Source organism: Neomonachus schauinslandi, chromosome 4 (genome assembly GCF_002201575.2).
Source record: "Neomonachus schauinslandi chromosome 4, ASM220157v2, whole genome shotgun sequence".
Lineage (NCBI taxonomy): Eukaryota > Metazoa > Chordata > Mammalia > Carnivora > Phocidae > Neomonachus > Neomonachus schauinslandi.
This window is the reverse complement of record NC_058406.1, coordinates 11,503,361-11,515,653: the sequence shown is the minus strand read 5'-3', so window position 1 is coordinate 11,515,653 and position 12,293 is coordinate 11,503,361. Positions and strand designations below refer to the sequence as shown.

General features: G+C 42.6%; 1 protein-coding gene and 1 pseudogene across 1 annotated transcript in view; both read left to right on the top strand.

Annotated features, from left to right (window-relative positions):
* Positions 1 to 12,293, top strand: part of FBXO42 (F-box protein 42) — a 101,626-nt gene that overhangs the window by 84,906 nt on the left and 4,427 nt on the right. Inside the window, exons 5-6 of the mRNA XM_021684062.2 lie at positions 9,112 to 9,265; positions 10,180 to 10,290. Of these exons, the coding sequence (XP_021539737.1) occupies positions 9,112 to 9,265; positions 10,180 to 10,290 (265 nt within the window). The remainder of the gene's footprint in view (positions 1 to 9,111; positions 9,266 to 10,179; positions 10,291 to 12,293) is intronic.
* Positions 11,598 to 11,816, top strand: LOC110575145 (annotated as a pseudogene).

Sequence of the window (12,293 nt, the reverse complement as noted above, 5' to 3'; positions counted from 1 at the left end):
GACTGAAATAGATACAGGATGTCCCTCCCTGTGTACCCCTCCTCTTCCAGGAGGCTCTTTAGCTCAGCATGGGAGGGATTTGCTGGCAGAGGTCCTAAAGAAGGCCATGCCTGTGCAGAAGAATTTAGTGTTCTGCATCCGGTACCATGTTCCTTGTAACTTAAATCTCTATTTTAGACTGTTTAAACAGCATACTTGACTAGAACCAAGTTCTAGAAAGCTGTTTAGGGGTTCTCTAGTGACTTAGCCAAATAATAGCTTTATATTTGCTTCCTACTTTGTTTCTGTAAAATAAGCATTATATTTTTGTATCTTCTGAGGGCATCTCTATAAATGCAAAGGCTTATTGTAATTATTATTGGCCACATTGATTGTAAATTGGACATATTTTCATTATCAGGAGAGAGACTGTTATCTTTTCCAGACAGAACCCCTGTGGACCTTGGCTGTGTACTTTGGAGACCATTCTGAGTAATTATTTGTCTTCCAGGTGTTTACAGCTCAAGACAGATTTTATACTCAGAAATTGTAAAATGTTCTCAGTTTTCCTTTTTGTCTCTCCATTCCTCAAACGATAAAACTGTGAAACATGCTTTCCTTGTTTCTGTGACAAAGTATTACCTATAAAATCAATAGTTTAGAGATGGAAGCAGTTAAATTACAACTCCAGCAGTTTTTCTTTGAGGGATTTCTTGCCTTTTACTTTCTAGCCTGTCCTCTTGTACCCTCTAGGTTTTTTGATTCAGATGCTAATGTGGTGTTCTGGGAAATGCCTTTCCAAATTATTCTTTTCCTGACCTCTGAACTGTTGCTATCAAGGTCAGTCACTTCACACACTACCATAATGACAGCTCTATCAAGCCAAAGGCTTGGTCAGCTTCCCAAGACCCAGCTTGGATTCTCTCAGCAAAATTCATCTCTCCCACCCCCTGTGCACACACCAACTCGAGGCTCCTGGCTACCACAGAGAAGTAGCACCCACACAAAAGAAGCTGTGAGGTAGGATTGTAGGTCAGTCTGGTCTGTCTGGTCTTACTTTGCCCTGGAGGCCAGTTCTGTGTGGGAAGGACTTAGGGTGCTGCCTGTGGAGCTGCGAGGGAGTGCTTTTCTTTGGACCTACCCTGCATGTGAAAATGAGTGCATGTGAAGAGTTGCAAACACGAAGTGGGGACTGTGACCTGGAACCTCAGCAGTTATTCATGCTTTAACGTCCCCATCGGCATCATTACTGTAAAATATTTGAAAGCATCCAGAGGAAAATCTTTTGATTGTCAGTTAAGAACCAGTTTACACCAAGCCCCCTTTAAAAAGCAAATCACAGGGGCGCCTGGGTGGCTCAGTCGTTAAGCGTCTGCCTTCGGCTCAGGTCATGATCCCAGGGTCCTGGGATCGAGCCCCACATCGGGCTCCCTGCTCCGCGGGAAGCCTGCTTCTCCCTCTCCCCCTGCTTGTGTTCCCTCTCTCGCTGTGTCTTTCTCTGTCAAATAAATAAATAAAATCTTAAAAAAAAAAAAAAAAGCAAATCACATAGCAGAACATTCTGGAATTCCATGAGCAAAATAAAATATTTTTGTCCAGTATTTTTCTTCTGGATCTGTTAGTATGCTCATGAGTCCCATGGTTAAATTTTTCATGTTCATAGTCGTTTTCAAACTTTACCTCCTGTAAGTCCCTAATTCCTAGTCGTCCGTCTTTCTATTTTCAGAGTCATGGAGAACTATTAGCAGGTAACCTATGTTGCTGTAAATAAGTCTTAAAGCTATTTGCCTGAAAGCCAGTAGGTAGAACTTTTTTTTTCCCTTTTATTTATTTTGCAAAGTATAAGTTAAGTGACCTGTAGATGAGGAGAAATGTTCGTATACTGAAAATGTGAGGGTTCCTTTCAGCACCCCTGTGAGCAAAGCATTTGTTGAGGAAAGCCCACTTTGGACCTTTGTCCTTACTTTATTAACCAAAATGAAGGTTTCCATATAGTCATATACTGAGTGTGCATAGAAGAAACTCTGCATGGGGTGCCTGGGTGGCGCAGTCAGTTGAGCGTATGCCTCTTGGCTTAGGCTCAGGTTGTGATCTTACGGGTGGTGGGATGGAGCCTCATGTGGGACCCTGCACTCAGCAGGGAGTCTGCTTGAGATTCTCTCCCTCTCTTCTCCCTGCCTCTCCCGCCCCCCTTACACACACATGTGCTCACTTCCTCTCTCTCTCTCAAATAAGTAAATCTTAGAAAGGAAGGAAGGTAGGAGGGAAGGGGAAGGGAAGGAAAGAAAAGAAAGGCAGGCTGTATGTATTCCATGTTAATGTCATTTAGGAGCATTATCTAACAGGCTCACTCAAGGATGGTTTAACTCTACAACATGGTTTTTAAGTCTAGTCCCCAAACATGAACATCACCTGGAAGCTTGTTAGAAATGTAACTTTTGGGCCCCCACCCCCATACCTACTAAGTAAGAAAGGCAGAAGTGAGGCCCAGAGATCTGCATTGTAACAAGTCCTCCAGCTGCGTTTAACTTAACATAAGCTGGAGTTTGAGAACTAACGCTCCAGGGGCACGGTGGCTATTGTTTATAACACCTTAATAATAAATCGATAATATTAATAAAGACCGATCATGGAATAGAGATGTAGAAATAATGTTTTAGCCATACATAAAATTATACGCATCCCTAATTAAAACCAGTACTTGTTTTATCTTGTATCAAACATTTGAGCTGTTCTTCTAGTCCTTCGTTCTGTGTGAATAGAAACTACAGTTGTGGGAAAGTGGCAAAGAAACCAAACCAGAATTTGAAATTGCTTCACTGTTTTACCATCTTCTTTGCAAAAGTAAACAAGAATGCCTTGTAATTCTGCCACTGTCTTTCACATGTGAAATTCCCTGATTTCATAGGAACCTTGGGAAGCATCTGAACTAATTAGCAATTTTAGGGAATGTTAGTTCTGTGTAGAGGGTGCCTGTCTGATTATCCAGTTTCCCACAGCTGCCTTTTTGGTTTGTGCCTTGTTCAGAGATTTGCTCCATTGATCCTATCTGCTGTGTGATTATGTTTGGGGAATGAACCCTGTGAGGCTAACTATTGGCTCTGGGGGAACAGGCCCGAGTAACATGGTTTGATATGGGCACGTTCGGTCCTGTGGTGCTTGACAAGAGCCTGCATGGGATCGACACCCTTTCTTCCTCAGCTTTTGTGATACAGTGATATTTAGACTCTGTCTAGAGGCTTAGTAGGCACATTATTTTGAAGGTAGGCCAAGAGATGTCCTAATGAGTATAAATCCTTCATATATGAATTTTCTTGAGGGAAGGGGATTTATTTCATCATACGTCACCATGATGATGATGATGGGCCTCTTAACTGTGGAGGGTCTGCTGTTGTCAAAGTACTTTATAATGTACCAGATTTCCAATAAATCAGTCTCTAGCATGGTACGCAGGTGTGTGTTAATAAAAAATTATTAAACAAATATGGTATCATTCTAGCTACTGTATGGGATGAATTGGATGTACGTATGTACAATTCTTCAAAGTTTTGGACCCCACATTTTGTCTAGGGCTAGTTCATATAAAAGTTATTTCCCTTATCTAACGGTGTGGTTCTGTTTTGAGGTTTTTTTGTTTGTTTTGGGTTTTTTAGAAAGTTTTAAGTACTCTTGAAATAGCTTGCTTTTCTTGGAACTTTAAAACATAGATAAAGGTATGTAATTTGAATATGAGTTTTCTTGTTTTTTCAAAATTCTAGTACAGACTTGTTTGCTTTCGAGAACCCCACTTGGCTAAAAAGACCGTTTACTCTTCAACTTACAGAAATTGCCAAAGTTCATTGACCCCTGCAGTCTCTGACCTCACGATAAATTTAATTCATTTGATTTGTAAACCTTGAGCTAAGATCATTGGGAGGGGAGTTAAAGACCCTCTGCTTTAAACAAATTCAAAATAGGAGGGTGCCTGGGTGGCTCAGTCGGTTAAGTGTCTGCCTTCAGCTCAGGTCCTGATCTCAAGGTCCTGGGATGGAGCCCTAGGGTGGGGCTCCCTGCTCAGCGGGGAGTCTGTTTCTACTCCTCCTCCTCTCTCTTCTCCCCTCCCGCTCCTGCTCTTGCTCTCTCAAATAAATTAAATTAAATTAAAAAAAGAAATACGTAGATTCTTAGAAATGATCAAATTAGGAACTTTTTACAGAGGCTTCACTATTGATTCTTAAAGTAGCAAGAATTTAAAAGTATCCAATTTGCAACAAATACAAACATTATATGCATAATTGGGTCATAGAAAATCTGATACATTAGTATTTTTGACTTCTCCTACCTGAACTAACTATATAGGGGCTGTATGTTGAATTCTGTGCCCTCCTTCCCCCCCCCCCCCCCCCCGCTTCATTTGTTCTTGTGTGGTAATTTTTTCCCACCTTCCTTACAAATTTGGTGGAGGAACACAGTTAACTTTAAGTATGACCCTACTTAGTTGTCAAAATATTTAAGATGCTGAAATTAAAATACGTATTTGTGACATGAAATAGGCCTTGGAAATGCTGGATGAGGGAGTTCTCCCACTCCTTGGGATAGGAAGTAGAGGGAAGGATTTTGGCTTTCTAAAAGGTCAAGATATTTGAGAAGTCACTATTTTTTTTTAAAGATTTTATTTACTTGAGAGAGCATGAGACGGGGGAGGGTCAGAGGGAGAAGCAGATTCCCCACTGAGCAGGGAGCCCAAAGCGGGGCTTGATCCTGGGACTCTGGGATCATGACCTGAGCTGAAGGCAGACACTTAACTGACTGAGCCACTCAGGCACCCCAAGAAGTCACTTTGGAAAGTCCTTACCTAAGGTGATTCTTAAGGATTGATATGTCATTGTCACTGGCCCCAGTTTACCCTTCATTGGAGAGTTCAGAGAATAAGTAAAGGGTCCTGTAACAGCGGTAGGTTGTGACCCAGAGTCTTGTGGGGAAAAAGAGGTCCTAAGAATAGCCTTCTGTTGAGTTTATTTACCTCTCTTGTGTACTCTTTCTCTGTGGCTTACCTAATTAATTCTTAGGAAAGTATTTTTTCAGCTTTGAAACACTCCCACCTTTTAAAGTTTATCTGACTTGCTTGTGGCAACTACTCAGAAAGAATGTATGTATATGCATGGAGAGCAGTTTAATATAATGGCTAAGAGAATGAGTTTTATTTTATTTTATTTATTTTAAAGATTTTATTTATTTATTAGAGAGAGAGAATGAGAGACAGAGAGCATGAGAGGGAGGAGGGTCAGAGGGAGAAGCAGACTCCCTGCCAAGCAGGGAGCCCGATGCGGGACTCGATTCTGGGACTCCAGGATCATGACCTGAGCCGAAGGCAGTCCTTAACCAACTGAGCCACCCAGGCACCCTATTTTATTTTTTTTGTAAGATTTTATTTATTTATTTGACAGAGAGAGAGACAGCGAGAGAGGGAACATAAGCAGGGGGAGTGGGAGAGGGAGAAGCAGGCTTCCCACTGAGCAGGGAGCCCGATGTGGGGCTCGATCCTAGGACCCTGGGACCATGACCCGAGCCGAAGGCAGATGCTTAACGACTGAGCCACCCAGGCACCCTAAAATTTATTTTTGAGATTTATTTATTTGAGAGAGTGTGTGACTGAGTGAGTGTGGGGGGAAGGGCGGGCAGAGGGAGAAGGAGAGAGAATCTGAAGCAGGCACCACACTCAGTGCAGAGCTGGACATGGGGCTGAACTCAACCGCCCTGAGATCTTGACCTGTGCCAAAATCAAGAACTGGACACTTAACCAACTCAGCCACCCAGGTGCCCTGCACTTAAATTTTTTTGATATAGATTTGATACAAATGGCCAGTTAAGAATTCTGTTTGACGATTTCCATGATTTTTTAAAAATTTAATCAGTTTATTTTTTAAAGTAAGTGCTAGGCCCGACATGGGGCTTGAACTCAACAATCCCGAGGTCAAGAGTCGCATGCTCCTCCAACTGAGCCAGCAAGGCGCTTCTGATTCCATGTTTTCCTGTTTTGGGGACCCTTGGTCTGTTGCTTCATTTTATTTTTTTAAGTTTTTATTTAAATTCCAGTTAGTTAACATACAGTGTGTAATATTAGTTTCAGGTGTACAATGTAGTGATTCGGTACTTCCGTACACCACCCAGTGCTTATCACAAGTGCCCTCCTTACTCCCCATCACTTATTTCACCCATTCCCCCCCCCCACCTCCCCTTGGTGACCATCAGTTTGTTCTCTGTAGTTAAGAGTCTGTTTCTTGGTTTATCCCTCTCCTACCCCTCTGGCTGTTCGTTTTGTTTCTAAAATTCCACATATGAGTAGGGATGCCTGGGTGGCTCAGTCGGTTAAGCGGCTGCCTATGGCCCAGGTCATGATCCCAGGGTCCTGGGATCGAGTCTCACATCAGGCTCCTTGCTCAGCAGGGAACCTGCTTCTCCCTCTCTCTCCCTCTGCTTGTGCTCTCTCTGTCAAATAAATAAAATTAAAAAATAAATAAATAAATAAATAAATAAATAAATAAATAAAATTCCACATATGAGTAAAATATGGCATTTGTCTTTCTCTGACTGATTTTGCTCAGCATAATACACTCTAGCTCCATCCACATCATTGCAAATGGTGCTGTTTCATTTTGTACACTTGATTTCAAAAGCCAGGATTTCCAGTATTTCAAATCCCAAACCAAATTTTAGTCTAGAAGGTTTTTAAGTAACTACTCTGCTGAATCTGTTATGTGTCTTATTTGCTTTTTTCTAACTTTTTCATAGTATTTATGAGTTCCAAAGTAAGGGTAAGAACTTGAAGCATTGTTTGGTATTTCACAAATTAAATCATTTTGGGGTAATACTAGCATTTTAACTAGACCACTATATTAAGTTTTCTAGGAAGCTTCCTCCTGGGAAGGCAAGGGTTTTTTTGTTTGTTTGTTGTTGTTGTTGTTGTTTTATTTATGGAGAGAGAGAGAGCATAAGCAGGGGGACCGGCAGGCAGAGGGAGAAGCAGGCTTCCTGCTGAACTAGGAGCCCGATGTGGGACTCAATTCCAGGACCCTGGGATTGTGACCTGAGCCAAAGGCAGATGCTTAACCGACTGAGCCACCCAGGTGTCCCATGGGAAGGCAAAAGTTTTAAGTAGAGATCACAAGACTCTGTGAAGGACAACAGCCCCCTGAGTCATGATTCCAGTAGGGTATGAGGGTAGCAGGAGCAAGCTCATGGAGTACCTCAGCCAGTATTCCCTCAGTCAGTGCTGCTAATTGACAGGAGAATCATTCCTAGAGAAAACTCATTTCTGTGGTCAGATCCTGTTTGGATTGATGTCTGTTCTGTTAGGAAAGTGCTCAAAATAGCTGATGCCACATAGTACTCTTAGATGCTCACTCCACTGTCTGAGGATTGGTACCTTCCCAGTAGATCATGGAAGTTCCTGTTAAGTTGGAGCCCAAGGAAGACAGCCACTTGCTCACTTTTCCAGCCTTGAGACTTTGTTATCAACACCATTAAAGCAGTCTAAGAGGGGTTTTCAAACCATGTTCCCAAAACCCCTTGCTGAAGGGGAGGGGCCCAGCTCTCTACCTGAATGGGAACACCTCAGCTGCTATTAGCTTAATATACTGTTGGGATTCTTTCTGCTTAAGATTTTTTTTTTTTTAATGGATCCTGCAGTGGTAACAAAATTTTTTTTTCTTGAATATTACAGTATTTACTGACACCTGGGTATTGAGACAAGTTTCTTTATCTTTAGCAAACTGAATGTGGCATGTAGAGTAAGAGATTGGGAGAAATAGCAGTTGTTATTTAAAAGACAGAAAAGGCTCTGAGAAATCCTGCTTCTATGTGACATTTGTTATCCCTAGGTTTTCTAGCATAAGCCAGATTTCTGTTGTTTCAAGATTTGGTCAACATAGCTCAGAAGTCCAGCCTGGAGGGCCTTAATAGACACTGCTGGTATCAGGCCTGCAGCTCCGTTGGAATGCCTTCATATTGAGCCTGAAATTCTGCCCCCATTTGTACTAGTGAGGCCCACAGCTAGAGGCTTAGAGGTCACCACGCTAACGTGTGACTCAGCACAAAGGAGAACTCCAGGCTGCCACCTGTTTTACCCAGGTTCGCTGACAGCGGCTGTTTTTACACTGCACCCAGGTACTAGCCTGTATTTGTACTCGCTAGATTCCTTACATTCTTGTCCTGTGTGGGTTCCAGTAAGCTGATTAAAGGGATGGGCAAGAGAGTCAACATTTATTGAACACCTGCTATGTGCCAGGCACTGTGTATGTGCTTCAGGTGTATTTTTTATTTTTTAAGATTATTTATTTATTTTTTTATTTTTTAAAGATTTTATTTATTTGACGGAGACACAGCGAGAGAGGGAACACAAGCAGGGGGAGTGGGAGGGGGAGAAGCAGGCTTCCCGCTGAGCAGGGAGCCCGATGCGGGGCTCGATCCCAGGACCCTGGGATCACGACCCGAACCGAAGGCAGACGCATAATGACTGAGCCACCCAGGCACCCCTAAGATTATTTATTTATTTGAGAGAGAGAGACATAGTGAGAGCGAGCACGAGCAGGGGAGAAGAGGTTGAAGCAGGTTCCCCACTGAGCAGGGAGCCCAACGTGAGGCTTGATTCCCAGGACCCTGCCAAAGGCAGGCTCTTAACCAACTGAGCCACCCAGGTGCCCCTCAGATGTATTACTCAAAACAGCCTTATGAGATAGGTACTCTCATCCCTAATTTCAGGTAAGCAAAATAAGTAACTTTCCTCTAACTCAGGTTTCTCTCTTTTAATTATAAATGATGTATGAGTCAGTGATATGATAATAGTGATGTATGGCAACAGATGGTAGCTACACTTGTGGTGAACTTAGCATAATGTATAAACTTGTGGATTCACTATGTTGTACACCTGAAACTAATATAACATTGTGTATCAATTATATTTTTAAAAAGTTGTATAAATTGGTGATGGTTTTCTGTCAGACCTCAAACCAGTTTTGTTCTCTCCCTTTCCCTTATGTTTTATAGTATTGGTTCCCCTTTTGTGATTCTTTCAGGGAAAGGTGATCTGTAGACAACCTAACTATGGCTTGTGAGACCCTGAATCCTAACCATGATGTTATTGACCTTTCCTAGGGTCCTATCCTTCCCCTAAAGCTGGAGCAACTCTGGTCGTGTACAAGGACCTGCTGGTGCTGTTTGGTGGCTGGACGCGGCCAAGCCCGTATCCCCTACACCAACCAGAGAGATTCTTTGATGAAATACACACTTACTCACCTTCTAAAAACTGGTAAGCCACAAAGATAAGATCTTTTCAATCCTTGAAATCTAATAAAATGACTTACCTTTTTTGTGTCCAGGAATCTCTGAGAATTTGGTAAAAGCTCTGGACCCTTTTCCAGGAAACAAATTTACATGTGCACAGATTTGCTGACAGTTTCAAAGAGTTTACAGGACCCCCTTAAAACCTAAAGCTAAGGGGGTGCCCGGCTGGCTCAGTCGGTGGAGCATGTGACTCTTGATCTCCAGGTTGTGAGTTCAAGCCCCATGTTGGGTGTAGAGCTTACCTTTAAAAAAGTTTTTTTAAAAGGTAAAAAAAGAAGAAGAAAAAAAGAATTAAAAAAAATAAATAAAGCTAAGAACCTCTGTTCCAAAGAGAAAAAGTGGAAGAGATTTATTCCTCTTCCTAGAAAAATAAATGTGCCATTTGGAGAATAGGGGCTCTTCAGTTTTGGCTGCTCATTCCTTAGGCATGCTGTGGATCCAGATGATTCATTGTTCTCTACCATGTCTCGAAGACTGATTCCTGACACTCTTTTTCCTTTTTCCTTGTAATGGACTACTTAGTACAGGGCTCTTGGCAGCTGCGGCTGATCAGGACTGTAGAAAGAAGTGGAAAGTGGTGCTTCTTTAGCACATCAGGCTGAAGCAGCCAAGGAGCCATGGTGGCGTCTCTGGTCATCTCTATACTCCACCTCTAAGCGATACACACTGAGAACTTGAAAGTGAGCATAGCTTTAGCAGGTTTGTAGGAAAGGCATAATACCTTCTGCCATCTTCCATTTATTATCCTAACAGTATCTCCACTGAAGGTGATAGGATTGTCATTTTAAAGGATACCTACTTACTGTTTCCACCTTAAACACATAAGACCAGATACAGGTGGTGCTCACTTGCTGGCTCCCTCCTCTCTTTTTGTATTAGGTGGAACTGCATTGTGACAACCCATGGGCCACCTCCAATGGCTGGCCATTCCTCCTGTGTGATAGATGATAAAATGATTGTCTTCGGTGGCTCCTTAGGATCCCGGCAAATGTAAGTATACTTGGTTTTGCTCCCTATCGACCTGAAGGCAAATACTCCTGGGAATAACGGGTCAGAAGAGTGAACTAGTCAGGTCAGTATTCCTCAGCATGGTTCTAATTGATCCAACCAGTTCTTGCTTCCTAGCATTCTAGTTTTTGATCCCCTAATCACAGAGCAATAGGTTGGAAAACTTCCTCCATAAAATCAGAGCTGTGTAGAATCTTTTTATTTGGTATGTGGTTCATTCGGTGGGATCAAATTCTTACATAGCCTCCACCTTGTTTGTTTCTACCTGTGCCTACAGAAGGCCATCTTCTAAGAAGCACAGAGTGCTTTTACTTGCTCTCTCCTTTGTGTCCCAGCCTGTGCCCTCTTGGGCTTTGTAGAAGAGAGGTAGATTGACAGGACAGGTTGTAAATGATTCATTCTCCAAATTAGATGGGTTGGGGGAGTGGGTAGGAGGGAGAAAACTGTCAGGTTCGATGCACTTCTGTGAGGCTGTGCTCCCTACCTACTGTCCTTACCATCTCTGGCCACACCTGGCCAGCTCAGGCCAGAGTCAAGGGCCAGAGCAATCCATCAGAATCACTCTTTATCTGAGTTGATGGTAGCTGCATTAATGGTCATGAGAGGGAAGTTGATGAGCTGTCAACAGTAAAAGCATTCCAGACCCAACTGTCTTCTCTGTTAGACAAGGTATTCCCCATCTTCCCATTTCAAAACAGTTGTGGAGAGACTGAGCTGCCCCCCGGATGAGAAAGTTTAGGGTAAACTTTATAGTATTAGAGTTCTTATTCCTGTGTTCCTCTGTATGAGTAAATGACCTTAGCGAGGTGACGGTAAAATAGAGACTGCCTTCCAGTAGTCTGTCCTTGCCATACTGGTCCCTTGGGGGTTGGAGATGCCAGTTTGTCCTTAATAAAACTGCAGATCTCATTAGCCATGGTGAAATTACTTTTTGTAGCCAGAATCGATAAATCTTTATCTCCTGGACAGTGATAGAGCTACCTTTTACATCAGTTTTTTCTCTTCCTTGTGGTTTTTGCTTTTGAATGGCTATATCTTGACCAGTAGCTATTTCCTGCTATCACTGGTTCACTCTTACTTCAGGTACTAGTATGTGGCTGCAGACATGACTGAAAAGAGGCTTTATGGGTCAGTGGAAAGAGCAAAAGTTTGAAGGTCTTGAGATGGGTTCCAGGGAAAGGAGGGGAAGAAAAATATAGTTTAAGATGCTATGACCAGAGCGTGAGGGACGCCACGAATTCCGTTTGGAGGCATCTTTCAGCTCGCCGAGTAGACCCCATGAGCAAAGCTCACCTCCTGAGTTGAAAACATTTATGGACAAGAAATTGTCATTGAAATTAAATGGTGGCAGACATGTCCAAGGAATATTGTGGAGGTTCGATCTGTTTATGAATCTTGGGATAGATGAATGTGTGGAGATGGCAACTAGTGGGCCACAGAACAATATTGGAATGGTGGTAATATGAGGACATAGTGTCATCATGTTAGGAGCCTTGGAGCGGGTGTAAACAATGGGTGTGTTCATCAGAAGAAATCAGCTGCTTCCACATGTCCCCTCCATAGTACCTGTTTTACTACAATATAAAAATCAGGTCGTGTGCATTTTCATATTGAACTTTTTTGTTAAATAAACTTTTATAATGGTAAAAAAAAAAAAAAAAGATGCTATGACCATGGCACTTTGCTGGGCATCTTTATAAATGTAACTTCCAGGGGCACCTGGGTGGCTCAGTCGTTAAGCGTCTGCCTTCGGCTCAGGTCATGATCCCAGGGTCCTGGGATCAAGCCCCGCATTGGGCTCCCTGCTCCGTGGGAAGCCTGCTTCTCTCTCTCTCTCACTCCCCCTGCTTGTGTTCCCTCTCTCGCTGTGTCTCTCTCTGTCAAATAAATAAATAAAATCTTTAAAAAAATAAAAATAAAAAAAAATAAATGTAACTTCCAGGGGCACCTGGCTGGCTTAGTCGGTAGAGCGTGCAACTCTTGAT